Source organism: Labrus bergylta, chromosome 22 (genome assembly GCF_963930695.1).
Source record: "Labrus bergylta chromosome 22, fLabBer1.1, whole genome shotgun sequence".
NCBI lineage: Eukaryota > Metazoa > Chordata > Actinopteri > Labriformes > Labridae > Labrus > Labrus bergylta.
In genome coordinates, this window is record NC_089216.1 from 11,767,976 (window position 1) to 11,785,823 (window position 17,848).

General features: G+C 41.0%; 1 protein-coding gene across 1 annotated transcript; it reads left to right on the forward strand.

Moving 5' to 3' along the window:
- Nucleotides 1–6,764: 6,764 nt before the first annotated feature.
- LOC136177522 (probable serine/threonine-protein kinase clkA) lies at nt 6,765–16,179 on the forward strand. The gene is made up of 4 exons (XM_065950946.1): nt 6,765–6,769; nt 13,740–14,171; nt 14,331–15,059; nt 15,300–16,179. Exons 1-4 carry the CDS (start codon nt 6,765–6,767, stop codon nt 16,177–16,179), a joined length of 2,046 nt encoding a protein of 681 aa, XP_065807018.1.
- Nucleotides 16,180–17,848: the final 1,669 nt, after the last annotated feature.

Below are 17,848 nucleotides of genomic sequence, written 5' to 3' on the forward strand. Positions count from 1 at the left end.
CCCGCAATAGCATCAGTGCTGATTTCTCCTTATTTCCACCAAAAAAAAACTGCCATTTCTGGTTCCAAAAAAGACGATGTTGGTAAAAATTTAAGAATAATTATTGTCTTTAACCTTTCTTTGGATTAACTATGGTAAATCAACCTTGCATTTCCCGAACAAAAATGTTAATGGATGTAGAAACTATTAATTTTCTGTCCCGGCAGGACTATGATTATGGACTGGACACCTGGTCCACTGAATCTTCACAACAATTATTAAACCAGTGAAACCACTTAAACTGAAAAATGAAACTGTTAACCTTGTCTCCTGCTGTCAAAACGTTATTTTTTAATTATGCAGGAATATTTTTTTGGCTATCCTTTCTTTGAAATTAATGTTTGTGAAATTACTTTATTAGCAGTGGCTTGTTGGGGACGTCTCCCCGCCACCCCCTGCAGCTGCCTCTATCGGGGTGTTAGCCCCCAACTGATGTCCTTCCTCCAGAGCCAAAGCCAGTAACTGGCTTTTTCTGCTTCTTCTCCTAACTCCCTCAATACTTTGCGCAGGTTAGATCCTGTGGTGCCAGCACCGCAGAGAAGTTGGACAACCGCACTGCTGACAAAGCCCCGGCATCCGACCTCCACAGGATAGACCCTAGCCTTCCATCCTGCCTCGCGGCACTCCGCTGCCAGCTCGGAGTACTTCAGATGTTTCCTTTCATGGGCTGCTGTCATGCCTTCTTCCCAGGGGATGGTAAGCTCAATGATGAGGACCCTTTTCTTCTCAGTGGACCACACTACGATGTCGGGCCGGAGAGTCGTTGTTGTGATCTTTCTTGGGAAGACCAGCTGCTTTCTGAGGTCTACCATCATCTGCCATTCTTTGCCAGGTCTAAGTATGGTGTTCCTGACATTCCGAGGTGCTTGGAGAGCGTTGCCTGGCTTGTTAATGCAGTTAAGGTAGACTTTGATATTTCTGGACTACGGTTTGCTGCTACCCTACATCTCTCCAAAATCTCAGCCAGCTTGGCAAGGACTTGATCATGGCGCCACCTGAAGCGACCCTGGGTCAGTGCGACCTTGCACCCCGATAACATGTGCTGGAGGCTCGCCTTACTGTTGTTGCACAGGGGGCAACCGACTTCACTCCCAAACCACACAGTGAGGTTTCCGAAGGCATGGGAGGGTGTTGTAACAAGAAGCTGAGTCTTGCTTGTGGCGGACAAGCAATCAAGCACCTTTAATTATGATGAGTTGCACACCACAGTCCTGAAGTAATGCATTTAGTTTAATCAAGGAACATTAAGTATGTGATACACTGTAAATATCAAAACAATGCGATGTCAATCTTATTCATACAAACCATATTTAGGCAATCAAACATAGCTGTATTCTGTGAGAAGTTTGTGTGTACATTTCTGTCAGCAACTCAACAATGATCAGAATTTAAAAATGTAAGAATTTGTAGAGTCTGTCGTGTGATTAATTGCAATTTCACTTAAAGATTTTCATCCTTACCCAGGTACAGGCTTTTAAGGAATACCAAATCAGGATTTGCAGTACTTTAAAGGGGACCTCACACTACTTTGTCCACAGGAGGCCCCAAAATCCACACAAGCTGAAAGACTGTCAAAGCCGCTTTAAACAAGAAATATAACGTTTGATACTTAAGTATTTGGTGAAATATTTTATGAAGACTAAACCTTAATTTAATTACAACCCTAACATGTAAATGATCTACTTTGTCACATAAGCTAAACAGTTCTCTATTATAAATTAAATACTAAGATTGATTGTCATCTGTCACAAACATGGAAAAAAATCAGGAATAGGAACCAAAGTGCAGAACCAAACCAAATAATATTTATTAAACAAAAAGGCAAATGGAAAACAAAAACATACTTTCTATCTCTTGGTTTGTAAAAACGTGTATGACTCTGTGATGGAAAGCATGAAATTAATAAAATGTCATTCTGAAAAAAAAGAAAAAAAGAAATGTCTTTCTTAAAAGCCAAAACATCCAACAAAAACCCACAAAAGAAACTAGGAGCCAACCACTGGCACACAGGAAGGAAGACAACCAACATGGGGAACATCTGACAATGAACTGACAACAACAGGGACGGAACACTGAGACTAAATAGACATGGGGTAATCAGACACAGGTGAGCCAAATGACACAGGTGTAGACAACGAGGGCAATCAGGACTGGAGGGAAAACACACAGAGGCAGAGAGAAATACAAGCCAAGAAACACTGAACTACACAATGAGGGACACAGGGGGTACATACCAGTTCCCTTAATTGCATCCAAGTGTCCTCCACTTGCCTCCTGCACTTGCGTCTTAGTCCCTGTCACCAGAGATGCATGGAGTGATGCAAGGAAACGAAGCAGAGGAGAGAGGAAATGAGGAGATATGTTTTAAGAGACATGAGACCTCCTTTCCTCTGTAGCGTCACGTGAAGTGACGTCCGTTTGTGATGATGACATCAGCTGATAACGTTCAGCTGTCAGTCGACTTAAACAGCTGTTCATGTCCGCACAAATATGAACTGTATTGTTTGTAATAAAATACACACAGTAGCAGTGTTTAGTCTCTTTATGTTACCTGATAACAAACAACTGTAGGCTACATGAAGAACAACCTGCAGTCTACTTAAAACCTTTTGTCTACTGACAAAAAGATTTAATATTGAATTGTTCATTTATTTATTTATTTTTGACTAATAATTTGATAATGACCTCTATATTTCATAAACAACGATATTTTATGATGTCCTAGGAATACGGGAATCAGTTCTAATCAAAACGAAAACGAGAAAAAAAATGTGACATTTGTCAAACACGAAGATCATTAATGATCAGTCTGACATGAAACTTCATTAACATAATGGTAAATGTAAAACGTGTTTCTGACTGACAGACGACTCCCACGCTGTCAGCCGTTCATTCTCAATATAATAAATTAAAACGGACAGTCTGACTGATCATGAAAAGAAAATATAACCTACCTGTTATAGTTATGAAGGAATCGTTTATGATCATTTGATTTTAACACTTCATACTAACAGACTTTTTGTTTGACAGTGAATCAAAAACAAATCAAATATAAAGTTGGGAGAGATCGGTCTATACACTCCATTATATTGATTTTATCGAACTTATGCTTCATATTTCGTTGTTTATCTTCATGTCAGACACTTTTTTTAATCCCAGCTCATCACAGACTGACTCTATACAAACTGACAGATGTTTACAGTCTGTTTAAATGTCCGTCTTTTCTCCGTTATTAAACTCCGCTCATGTTGATAAGTTTCATTGAAGTTTCAATCAGTCAATGAGTGATATTCGATAAGGGGGCGTGCCTGTCAGTGAGAAGACTTCCGCAAAGTCAGCTCTCGTGTATCCTCTGTCATCGCTCCTCAGATCTCTCGCCTCTCTGCTCGATCCTCTCTCCTCCGTTCATTTACAAGAGCTTTGGGACGATCCTTAACATGGCGGGTCTCAAACTACTTCCGGATCGGCATTTAAGAGAACTGCTACTTTGATTTACACCTGCTTTTATTAATAGTCAGAGATAGACGGAAATATATGTTATGTTTTTGTTGTTTCTTTCACATTTACTTTTTTTTCTTAAAGAATGAAAATAATCTGATTACTTTTTTTTGTTTCCTGATATTATATTTTAAACATTTTGTAAGACAAATCAGCACCAGCAGTGATACATTAACACTGTCAACAAGTCTGCAGCTGGACAGCTGAAGTAACAACTGTAATTCCTTTTACCAATATGCAAGATGTCTCCTGGATTAAATCATAAAATGACCTTACTATATCAGGAAAAAGGCTATGCTGAAGTGCTAGTTTCTATGTCAACAACGAAGAAGCCAGTATGTCCTTCTAAGTTAAGATTCAGGTTAGGATATTTGTTTATTTGACCAGAGAAGTAGGCGATTTTATGACAATCCCACACAGCCGTTTTACCCCTCTCCCCTCATTTCGCCAGGCAAACTTCAAAGCAACAGGTGTTGCGGCGATGGAAGAGGACAAACAAATTGATTTAGATAAAACTGATTTCACCCGACCTAAAATGCCTCAATTTTTTCTGATATGTTTAAGCTCCACGACCAGAAACGTGGTAAAACTAGAATAAATATTAGAGGTGCTTTTGAAAAATGGAGAGAGACAAGAACACAGAAAGGTTTCAAGACCGATGCAGAGCTGATTAAACATGGACTGAACAGCAACCTTGGTGCACATCAAGTCTGAGGAGGAGAGTGTGCAGAATTTAGACTTCAATACCCATTTTTAATGCAGGAGATACAAATTGCTCTTTGAAAATAATATTGACAATAGGCTACACAATGCATCTATAATAACTGACTTTAACTTTTTCCTTCATAAAAGTAGGCCTACATAGAGGAGTGTCCCAGGGGGCGTGCAAAAGCATGTTTGAGGGGTTGGGTGTTTTTCAAAAAGAAAAAACTTTTACCAAATCTAAAAAAAAGGCAAGTATCCACAAAATGTGAACATAAATCATTCAAAATGTACCATGGTGTGACAAAGTGGACTCGACCAGGCCATTTGTCACTTCTTAGGTCATATTAATATTCCAGTTAATATTATTTATGCATTTGTTTTATGTTTATTTAATCACCTGTTTTGTTAACCATGAACTCCTCAAATAGCATTCATGCATACTATCCTGAGTTTGTTTTGAGTGGTCATATATTTAGTTGATATTTCCATCTTTTCTAAATAATAATAAAACATAAACATTGTCTTTTTTTGTCTCTTATTCGTTTTAATTGTACTCTCGACGTCTTTGTAAATGAGGGCTTGCCCTCAATGATTTCTCGAGAATAAATAAAGGTAAAATGAAATGAAAATGAAAATGAAATAATGACCGACAAACATTTTTTTTTAATTCTAGATCCTTTATTATTAGTTTCATTTCGTAGTTTTACAGTTATGGTAAGTGAAGTAGCCTAATTTCCTTTTGTCTACAAACAAACTTACCTGTCGTGGGAATCATTCAGGAAGGGGAGCCGCCAATTGTTTCACTGTGTTTAAGCTTTCTGTGACGTCAGCAATAACGTCAAAGACGATACCATGTCTGAGGGGAAAGCTGCTAACAGTATGGTTATCTATTTATTTAATGTGTGATCCGTATGGGAGATTAGCGCATGTTGTGATGCCTTCAAGTACCGTGGGAAATTTGATCATTAGCTGAAGTGGTTTTGTGTCTGTATTGTTTTTTCTTTTTTATGATGAGTAGGCCTATACTGTATCTGTGTCCCCAACTCTGTAGGGAGGATGGTTAGAGCCATGGTGTTGGTAATTGGGGAGGTTTGGCTCAAATCTAAAAACAGAGAACAGTGCACTGTTCTCTGCTGTGGTCTGCTGGGGGAACAGCATTGGAGCGGGTGACACGAAGAGACTGGACAAACTCATCAAGAAGGCCTGCTCTGTGATAGGCTGCAAGCTGGACTCTTTTGTAGTGGTGACAGAGAGGAGGACTCTTAAGAAACTGTTATCCATTATGGATAATCCTGATCACCCTCTGCACACCCTACTGGACAAACAGCGTAGCAGCTTTTCCAACAGACTGATCCAACTCTGCTGTCACAAGGACAGATACAAGAAATCTTTCTTACCGAAGGCCATAAGTCTGTACAACAGCTAACCTCATGTGAGCAGAGAACTGTCATCATGATAATATCTGTCTCTCCATACTGTAATCTGATTTGCACATGTTAAATTTCCAAATTATCCCTGCACTCATGTTCACCTCATTTGGCTGTCTACTCGCCGTTATAATGTATAGTTTCTGCTTATAATATGTCCATTTACTACTCTGTTTTTACACATTTACATTTAAATCTTTCATATTTAATTTACAACCATTTACAACTCTGTTTTTGCACATTTACATTCAATCTTCCATATTTAATCTTCCTATTTAAGACTAGTAGTGTTTAGTTAAATCCTGGTTGTATATATTCACATTCTTATTTTTGATATCTTTTAGTACTTATTCACTTTGTAGCTAATATTATATTGTGTTTAGATTTGCTAATATTGTGTTTTTTACTCATATTGTGTGTTGGATAACCTGCTGCTGTAACGCCACAATTTCCCAGTTTGGGATCAATAAAGTAATTTTATTCTATTCTATTCTATTAATCTATTCTATAAAGGAGAGTCGTTTGTGAGCTGTGGGGGAACAACAGGTCAAAAACAGACAAAAGGACTTATCCTGTGATGAGTTTGTTTATGCGCATTTTATTATGTTAATAGTTTTCAGTTCATATTCATGTTTTTGTTGCATCTTTCCTGCTTACACTTTTAAATAAATGTCCACTGATGGGACCCTCAACGCAGAATCACGAGTCTGACCCTATCTATTCAACCTAGAATTTGAATGTAATGTCTGAAGCAATTGGGAGCCGACACAAGTCTACAAAACAATTCAGATATGAGGGGAGACACTCCGCGACCTTGGTTGGCCTAATCACAGCTCAACCCTATCAGCCATGGCTTTCGTCAGGAGCAGGGAATAAGCTAAATAAGATCTGTACATCTAAAGAGACACAGAAATTCCATCACAATTTTAAATTGACAGCCAATACAGTAGAATATGCTACGACGGAGGATTAGGGACACGTTAAAAAAAAAAAATTAAAATTGAATTTCGAGATTAAAGTCGTAATTTACGAGATTAAAGTCGTTTACGAGTTTAATCTCGTAAATTAACGAGTTCGAGACCAGCCTGCGCAAAAATGATGTAAGTAGAACTCTTAAAGTCTTTAAAGAATAAAAGAATAAAGTTGTTATTTTAGTCTATATAAGAAGAGTAGCAGCATCCTGTTCTCAAATGACAAACATGGAGCATCTTGTCTGAAAGGTTTCACGAATAAGGAAATAGTCTACTTCCTTGTGTAGTCAGTAAAAACAGTTAGTTCAAGAGACGTTTTCACTTCAACTTGCAAGACCTTGTTTATCTATAAAATGATGAACATGACACAAACTGGCTCTGCACATGAGACACTTTAACAAGGCAGACCGATAACAAACACAAATAGTTGTGATGGGGCTTTACTTATACAGATATGAAACTATACATGCTTTTGGCACATCATCATCTTCACATTGTCATAAAATATCAGCACCCTGAAAAGATACTGCAAGAAACTGTGGCTTTTCCGAAGAAAGAACCACACTGACTTGGAGGAAGTTGTCTGCAGAGGAAAATACTTTAAGAGTTCTACTTTCATCATTTTCCGCAGGCTGGTCTCGAACTCGTTAATTTACGAGATTATTCTCATGAATTTACGACTTTAATCTCGAAATTTAAAAAAGAAAATGTAACATGGCCCTAATCCTCCGTCGTAATATGCAGCTCTATTATGGCTTTTATTGCATTCTGTCTAGTTTTATTACCACTTAGTTAGTGATTACCCATTCAAAAGAACTCTTTTGTGTTAGTCATAAACTGCTGCCATACCGGTCAAACTTCTTTCAACATTCACATTGGAATGCACCTGCAGCTTGTGTCACAGGACAAAAGAAGGGAGGGTGCCACAATGCTGTGTTAAAATTATGACAGATGAAATTCTGTATTTAGGGATTTGGCTTTGTTCACTGCAGGTGTCATAACATTTCAGAAATATTCAATAGGTAAGAGAAACATAATGAGCTTATATTCCTTTACAATATATAAAGCCCTGGATACATAAAGGCTGACACATGAGATTGAGTGTTTATAAATCACAGCAGTGAACTGGACTTGTTCAAAACAATTAAAACAAATTTTTATTAGCCATTTAAGACATCATCCAACTCTGACACAAAGTGAGGACTATTATCCCACTCCCTGCTGAAGTAAGAACTCAGTTACTTCCACAAACGGATTATTAGCTGGGAGGGGTTTAGGCAGACATTTTTATAGTTGAAGATAGGATTCATTTTATCTTCCTGCATTACAGCTTCAGACAGGCTCCACACTAAGGCAGAAACAATTAAAATATAGTTTGCCTATAGTATGTGGCCATCATATGGGCCCCTGGCAATTTATTTAATAATTATATTAATATGATAAAATATTTAATTTACCATCTACATTTACAGACAATTTCTTTTCACGGGATATGCAGCAACAAATGCAGTGCAATCCCTTTGTGAATTTGCCTCTCAGTTTACATTTCTTTAAACATGGTGATTCTGTGATTTCATGTAATCAGTTTGAACAAAAGCATCTTGCAGGAAGTCTGTCAATGCTATTTTTGGGTCAGTCAAACCGGTTCGCTCAGAAAGAGAGAACTGGGCGCTGCATAGTTTACTTTGGCTACAACAATTAGCTTATTCAATACCAACAGAGAGTCTGAGAGATGTGTGAATTCAAACTAGCATCTAGCAGACATGTTTGAGCATATACAGAGACATTTTTACAACAAAAACACAAAAAGAGAAACTCTTTATTACAATTACGAATTAGTGCAGAAGTGACATATCACCTCACGAAGTTAAATCCTATAAAACTCAGGAAAACTACCAAAGCTGCTAAACAGCTCTGTAGTACGAGTGGGGGCGCAGCGAGCTGACCAAAACAGCATGGCAGGGCCTGCAGAAAATCATGGACTGTAAGGGCCGGATTAGCACCGTAGTGGCTGTAGACCCCTCTTTGGTGGAGGGTTAAAACTCTTATATTACTTTGATATCAGCGATTCTGTTATAATGAACATACCATGCAGTCACAGCAGTCTCTGCACCATGTTAATGTCCTAATAATGTTAGTATTTACAAAGCAGTGTAAAGTTATCCAGATAACTGAAAAAAAGAGTTAAACGTGTGATAGTGTTCACATGTATTGAGTGACATTTGAATATAAAACATTTACATAAACATATGTACATTTTTCTGTCTTGTTTCCACTAATGGACATTTTACACAATATGTTTAAAATTGTAAAGTTGGAATTGCATTTTATGCAGAAAACAGAAAATTGTTGTGATATAATACTGGATCAGCATCAGTTGGAGGCTTTATGTGGAGGAATACTGAAAGACAGAGTGTGCTGGCCACATTTCAGCACTCAGACACTTCTTCAAGGGCTTTTCCCTTGCTTGAATTGACTTCAGTGTTGTAGATGTGACACAATAACACTGTCCAGCCCAGATCTGTGGTTCAACAGTACCCTGAGAGAGATCTCTGGACCCCTACAAGTTCTCACATCCGGTCTCAGGACACAGGATTCATCTTTTCCCACTAATTATTTAGACTGTGTAGCCTGTTGGATAGATTCCCAGAGGAGACTCACCTTCCCTGTTGGACTTACCACAGGGAGGTAAGGCAGAGAGTCATTTATAACCCTGCACAGACTACCATCTCCATCAGTTTAAAACATGTAGACCTATATTACACCCCAACTTGGCACATAGGAAACATCCGCATCTCCAAAGTCAAAACATGGCGTCATTCACACTCCTTAAGCAAGATGCATTTGTAGATTAGGTACAAAAGACATTTCAAGATGTGCTGAAATCCACATCCCCTGCAAAGTGACTGTAAAGGGGTTGAGTATCTCTTATAGACCAACAGCAATGGACTGAAAACCCCCTTTATCCTTCAATCTTTCGCGCTGTGTTAGGTGGGGGTTGTTTCTGCTGTAGATGTTCAATGATGAAATCACTAAAACAGACTGTGTATTATCTTAGACTTTATTCAGCTGAGGTCAGACACAAACACAAATCGCTGACAAAGGTTTCATCTTTACAGTGTTGCTTATATTCTGCTAGAAGGTACAGCCTACAATTTCATTTGTATTATTTGGGTATACCTCTAAAAGGCTAGAAAGATAAAATGACAATGATCTGTAAATGCCAGACATACTGTACGTTCCAATCTCAGCAAACACTGTTTCCTTTTAAGTTCACAACAAATACTTGGCTCCGATCCAAATATAGAGCTGCTGCTGTGAGATGTCCAACATATACAGTTCTGTGAGATGGCGATGTTGGGGAGGTGGAGGGGCGCACGAAACATCAGCATGAAGGGACTAAGGGAGAGAAAGAATCATATTTAAAAGGGGAGCAGTGCGATGATAGGTTGAAAATAAAGGCGGAACACCATGCCATTGGTGAGGTGAATACCGCTGACGAGACAGCTGATTAACCAATGACAGCCCCCAGAAGATGACAGCTCAAGAATGACAGCGGAAACGAGAGTAAGCGTGCAAAAAAAGAAACATAAATGAGAAAGACCTGATCGTGAAGGCAGTTATAGAGTCTTCCTTACTGAACTTACGCTAGAGCTTCATTAGCTGCATTGTAACGTGATTAAAAATAATAAATGAAGTGTCAAAAATACATAGCATTAACTCATAATCGAAGGGGGAAATAAATGGTGAGCTTTTACGTTATGGAATTCATAACAAATAAAAACGATGACCTCGACATAGTAAGAATGCCACAGGTAGAGAACTCTTAACATCTTTAAAGGAAACCCATTTGTTATTATTAGTTCCCAATTTTTTTAATTTATTGAAAGGCTGAAAGGCCTTGCATTAAAAATTAGGATTTAGAAAATTCAACAACTATATGCAAAAATCAAGGACTGTACTTACAATGCTGAGGTTTGGTTAAAATTTAGAAATTAAAATAAAGGGGAGTAAATGGCCTAGCATTAAGTTTGTGACCAATGTAAGGGAAATGCAGTCCTACAACCGGGTGGACTGGTTTAAAGTTGGAAAACAGGATGCATGTCACCGAGGTGAAAGGTTTACAAATCGCAGACGTGAACCGGACTAATTGAAGAAAAAAGTTTTCATTCACCAGTTAAGAAAGAATCTAAAAAGATCCAGAGGGGGAATTAATAACTATTCATCCTACAATTTAAGGTAGTTACATTTTTAGTATTTCAACTTTTGTACATTTTTACACAATTATTGTTTAGAAAATTCCAAAAATCTGAAGTGACCATTTGTATTTGTTTTTAATAAAACACTGTTGTAGCTCAAATTACACCAGACTACTTACATTCAATTCAATATAACAGTTTAATACAACTGTGAGTACTTGACAATTTGAGAAATGTTAAAAAACTTCACTTCCACTCTTTGTTGCTTCAAGGACTCTGTCTGTCCCCATACAGATCATAGCTGGGAGTCCAGGGGGAATACATTTTACAGAAAATAAGACCCCCATTCTCTTCCTGTGTCACAGCTTAGAGAGGCTCTAAACACACTTTGTGAATTAGCCCCTAATTTTATATTTCTTGTCACATAGTGTGTATTTATGTGCACAAATTCTTACAACCTAACAGTTTATTTTGAATGTGTGTTCCCATGGCTTAAATAAACAGAAATAAGGATATGTGAGGGAAAATTTGCTTTTGGCCATAAATAAATGATGGCCACTCTCCCTAAAAGCCTTGATTTAAATATGTAGCTTTACTCTTCTTGAGTTGTAAGGACTCTGGTCAAAAGACAAAGGTAACATTTATCAGTTTTTTCAGAGTTTGAAGGCTGTGGTAAAGGAAAAGAATGATTACAAAGTAAGCATAACTTGCACTGTGATATTAAGTGAAATTGTTTTGATACAATGTGAGAAGTATGTAAGAGTTAAATCAACTAGAGGATGAGGGAGGTACATAAAGTTTCCTCATGCCTAAAAGTCTTGAAATCCTTTCATCAATTCAGTCATTAGCAGGACGAATAACCCACAACAAGCATTGTGTTAACTATCTGTTTGATTTCAAACAACATTTTCAAAAAGTTCCACAACAAAAAAGTTATTTCAATTTACACTTGATCGTATATTGTATTACGTATGTAACCTTCCGTTGTAATGATTTCATGAAAAAGCTTAACAATGGCAATGAATCTACTAAGGGATAGATGTTGTACAGATTTTCTTTTTCACATTATTCTCTTTTGATTAAAGTTCTGAATTATTTTCACTGTTTCTTTTTGATAGACTGTGAAGGAGGAAAGATGGCTGTTGGAAAGATAACATCATTTATTATGATTTTAACAGGTAAGCTGAGTGTAATAAATATACTACTTGCATTGTAACTTGATTAAAAATAATAATTTAAGTGTCAAAAAAACACAACATTAATTCATAATCTTAGGGGGAAATAAATGGTGAGCTTTTACGGGATTCAGAACAAATAAAAATCTTTGTTATTTTTAGTTCCCAAATTTTTTAATTTACTGAAAGGCTGAAAGCCCTTGCATTAAAAAGTAGAATTTAGAAAATTCAACAACTATGTGCAAAAATCAAGGACTGTACTTACAATGCTCCACGTTTGGTTAAAATTTAGAAATTAAAATAAAGGGGAGTAAATGGCCTAGCATTAAGGTTGTGACCAATGTAAGGGAAATGTAGTCCTACAACCGGGTGGACTGGTTTAAAGTCAGAACAGTATTTCCAATCCAGCAAGTTATTCCCCAAGCTTTCTCCCCTGATATTCTACTTTATGCAATAACGACTTAAGTTATGGTATAGGACCACAATAATAATTACAAAAATAAAAATGTACTTTGTGTTTTTAAATTAAAACATATTCGATATTTGTTGTTTCTATATACAGTATTTATCATAATTATTTCAATACAACTTCAACAGCTCTAAGAATATCTCCAGCAACAACAGCAACAGCTACTCCAAAAAAAAACACAGCTGCTCTAACAACAACCACAGCTACTCCAACAACAACAACCAAAGCAGCTCAAACAACCACAGCAGCACCAACAACAACAACCACAGCAGCTCCAACAACCACAGCTGATCAAACAACCACAGGAGTACCAACAACAACAACAGTTCCACCAACAACCACAGTAGCTCCAACAACAAACACTGCAGCTTCAACAACAACGACAGCAGCTCCAACTACAACCACAACTGCTCCAACTACAACCACAGCTGGTCCTACAACCACTGCAGCTCCAACAACAACCACAGCAGCTCCAAACACAACCACAGAAGCTCATACAACAAAAGCAGTTCCAACAATGAACACAGCTGCTCTAACAACAACCACAGTAGCTCCAACAACGACAGCTGCTCCAACACCAACCACCGCTGCTCCAACAACGACAGCTGCTCCTACAACTATGACAGCAGCTTCAACAACAACAACCACAGCTGATCCAACACCAACGATAGCTGCTCCACTTAAAACAGCTGCTCCATCAACAACAGCTGTTCCTACAACCACGACAGCAGCTCCAACAACAACAACAGCTGCTCCAACTATCACAGCTGCTCCTACAACAACCACAGCTGCTCCAAATACAACAACAGCTGCTCCTATAACAACAACAGAAGGTTCAACAACAACCAAACCGGCTGCTCCGGCCACAACCACAGCTGGTCCAACAACAACCACAGCTGCTCCTACAACCACGTCAGCAGCTCCAACAACCACCACAGCTGCTCCAACAACAACTACAGCTGCACCAACAGCCACAGCAGCTTCAACAACAACCACATCAGCTCCAACAACCAAAGCTGCTCGAACAACCACAGCTGCTCCAACAGCCACAACAGCCGCTCAAAAAACAACCACAGCTGCTCCTACACCATTGACAGCTGCTCCAACACAAACGACAGCTGCTCCAACAACCATAGCTGCTCCAACAACAACCACAGCTGCTCCAACAATGACGAAACCAGCTCCAACAACAACCACAGCTGCGCCAACAACCACAACTTCTCCAACAACAACAACAACTGCTCCAACTATCACAGCTGCTCCTACACCCACTACAGCAGCTCCAACGACAATCACAAGATCTACAACAACTACCACTGCAGCTCCAACAACTACAGCTGCTCCTACAACCACGTCAGCAGCTCCAACAACTACCACTGCAGCTCCAATAACAACCACACAGATTCCAACAACAACCACAGCTGCTCCAACAACAACAGCCGCTCCAACAACGACGAAAACTGCTCCAACTACAACCACAACTGCTACAACAACAACAGCTGCTCTTTCAACCACTACAACAGCTCCAACAAAAACCAATGCAGCTCCAACAACTTTGACAGCAGCTCCAACAACAACAACCACAGCAGCCCCAGAAACCACCACAGCAGCTCCAACAACAACCACAACTGCTCCAACAATCACAGCTGCTCCTACACCCACTACAGCAGCTCCAATGACAACCACAAGTTCTCCAACAACCACTGCAGCTCCAACAACTACAGCTGCTCCTACAACCACGTCAGCAGCTCCAACAACTGCCACTGCAGCTCCAATAACCACAGCTGCTCCAACAACCATAACAGTACCTTCAACAACAACAAAAGCAGCGCCTGAAACAACCACAGCAGCTCCAACAACAACCACAGCTTCTCCAACTACAACAACAGCTGCTCCAACAATCACAGCTGCTCCTACAACAACCACAACTGCTCCAACAACAACAGCTGCTCCTACACCCACTACAGCAGCTCCAATGACAACCACAAGTTCTCCAACAACCACTGCAGCTCCAACAACTACAGCTGCTCCTACAACCACGTCAGAAGCTCCAACAACTACCACTGCAGCTCCAATAACCACAGCTGCTCCCACAACCATAACAGTAGCTTCAACAACAACAAAAGCAACGCCTGCAACAACAAGAGCAGCTCCAACAACAACCACAGCAACTCCAACACCCTCCACAGCAGCTCCAACAACAACAACAGCAGCTCCAACAACAACCACACCGATTCTAACAACAACCACAGCTGCTCCAACACCAACGATAGCTGCTCCAACAAGCAAACCGACTCCAACAACAACCACAGCCGCTCCAACAATGACGACAGCAGCTCCAACAACAACCACAACTGCTCCAACAACGACGAAAACTGCTCCAACTACAGCCACAGCTGCTACAACAACAACAGCTGCTCTTTCAACCACTGCAACAGCTCCAACAAAAACCAATGCAGCTCCAACAACAACCACAACTGCTCCAACAATCACAGCTGCTCCTACAACAACCACAACTGCTCCAACAACAACAGCTGCTCCTACACCCACTACAGCAGCTCCAACGACAACCACAAGTTCTCCAACAACTACCACTGCAGCTCCAACAACTACAGCTGCTCCTACAACCACGTCAGCAGCTCCAACAACTACCACTGCAGCTCCAATAACCACAGCTGCTCCCACAACCATAACAGTAGCTTCAACAACAACAAAAGCAGCGCCTGCAACAACCACAGCAGCTCCAACAACAACCACAGCTGCGCCAACAACCACAACTTCTCCAACTACAACAACAGCTGCTCCAACAATCACAGCTGCTCCTACAACAACCACAACTGCTCCAACAACAACAGCTGCTCCTACACCCACTACAGCAGCTCCAACGACAACCACAAGTTCTCCAACAACTACCACTGCAGCTCCAACAACTACAGCTGCTCCTACAACCACGTCAGCAGCTCCAACAACTACCACTGCAGCTCCAATAACCACAGCTGCTCCCACAACCATAACAGTAGCTTCAACAACAACAAAAGCAACGCCTGCAACAACAAGAGCAGCTCCAACAACAACCACAGCAACTCCAACACCCTCCACAGCAGCTCCAACAACAACAGCAGCTCCAACAACAACCACGCCGATTCCAACAACAACCACAGCTGCTCCAACACCAACGATAGCTGCTCCAACAAGCAAACCGACTCCAACAACAACCACAGCCGCTCCAACAATGACGACAGCAGCTCCAACAACAACCACAACTGCTCCAACAACGACGGAAACTGCTCCAACTACAGCCACAGCTGCTACAACAACAACAGCTGCTCTTTCAACCACTGCAACAGCTCCAATAAAAACCAATGCAGCTCCAACAACTATGACAGCAGCCCCAGAAACCACCACAGCAGCTCCAACAACAACCACAACTGCTCCAACAATCACAGCTGCTCCTACAACAACCACAACTGCTCCAACAACAACAGCTGCTCCTACACCCACTACAGCAGCTCCAATGACAACCACAAGTTCTCCAACAACTACCACTGCAGCTCCAACAACTACAGCTGCTCCTACAACCACGTCAGCAGCTCCAACAACTACCACTGCAGCTCCAATAACCACAGCTGCTCCCACAACCATAACAGTAGCTTCAACAACAACAACCACAACTGCTCCAACAACAACAGCCGCTGATACAACAACAACAGCTGCTCTTTCAACCACTGCAACAGCTCCAACAAAAACCAATGCAGCTCCAACAACAACAACCACAGCAGCCCCAGAAACAACAACCACAGCAGCCCCAGAAACCACCACAGCAGCTCCAACAACAACCACAACTGCTCCAACAATCACAGCTGCTCCTACAACAACCACAACTGCTCCAACAACAACAGCTGCTCCTACAACCATGTCAACAGCTCCAACAACTACCACTGCAGCTCCAATAACCACAGCTGCTCCCACAACCATAACAGTAGCTTCAACAACAACAAAAGCAGCGCCTGCAACAACAACAGCCGATCCAACTACAACCACAGCTGCTCCTACAACCACGTCAGCAGCTCCAATAACCACCACAGCTGCTCCAACAACCAAAGCTGCTCGAACAACCACAGCTGCTCCAACAGCCACAACAGCCGCTCCAACAACAACCACAACTGCTCCTACAACCACTACAACAGCTCCAACAAAAACCAATGCAGCTCCAACAACAACAACAACAGCAGCCCCAGAAACCACCACAGCAGCTCCAACAACAACCACAACTGCTCCGGCCACAACCACAGCTGGTCCAACAACAACCACAGCTGCTCCTACAACCACGTCAGCTGCTCCAACAACAACTACAGCTGCTCCAACAGCCACAGCAGCTTCAACAACAACCACATCAGCTCCAACAACCACAGCTGATCCAACAAGTACAGCTGCTCCAGCAACAACCATTGAATTTCCAATGACAACAACAGCATCTCCAACAACAACAGCATTTCCAACAACAACAGCAGCAGCTCCAACAACAACCACAGCCGCTCCAACAACCACGACAGCTCCTACAAAAACAGCAGTTCACACAACAACCACAGCAGCTCCAACAACCACCACTACAGCTCAATCAACAACCACAGCTGCTCCAAGCACAACCACATTAGATCCAATAACATCCACAGCTGCTCCAACAACAACCAAAGCAGGTCTTACAACCACTACAGCAGCTCCAACAACCACAGCTGCTCTAACAACGATGACAGCAGCTCCAACCACAACCACAGCTGCTCAAACTACAACCATAGCTGCTTCAACTACAACAACAGCTGCTCCTAGAACTATAACAGCAGCTCCAACCACAACCACAGCTGTTCCAAATACATCCACAGCGGCTCCAACAACGACAGCTGCTCCCACAACTATGACAGTAGCTTCAACACCAACAACCACAGCTGATCCAACACCAACGACAGCTGCTCCACTTAAAACAGCTGCTCCATCAACAACAGCTGTTCCTACAACCACGACAGCAGCTCCAACAATGTCAACAGCAGCTCCAAAAACCACCACAGCTGCTCCAAATACAACAACAGCTGCTCCAACAACCACAGCTGCTCCAACAACAACAGCCACTGCAGCTCCAACCACAACAACAGCTGCTCCTACACCAACAGCAGCTCCAACAACAACAACAGCAGCTCCAACAACAACCACAGCTGCTCCAACAACCATAAAAGCAGTTCAAACAACAATTATATTGGCTCCAACAACAACAACAACAACAGCAGCTCCAACAACAACCACAGCAGCTCAAACAACAACCACAGCTGCTCCAACAACCACAGCTCCAACAACAACCACAGCTGCTCCAACA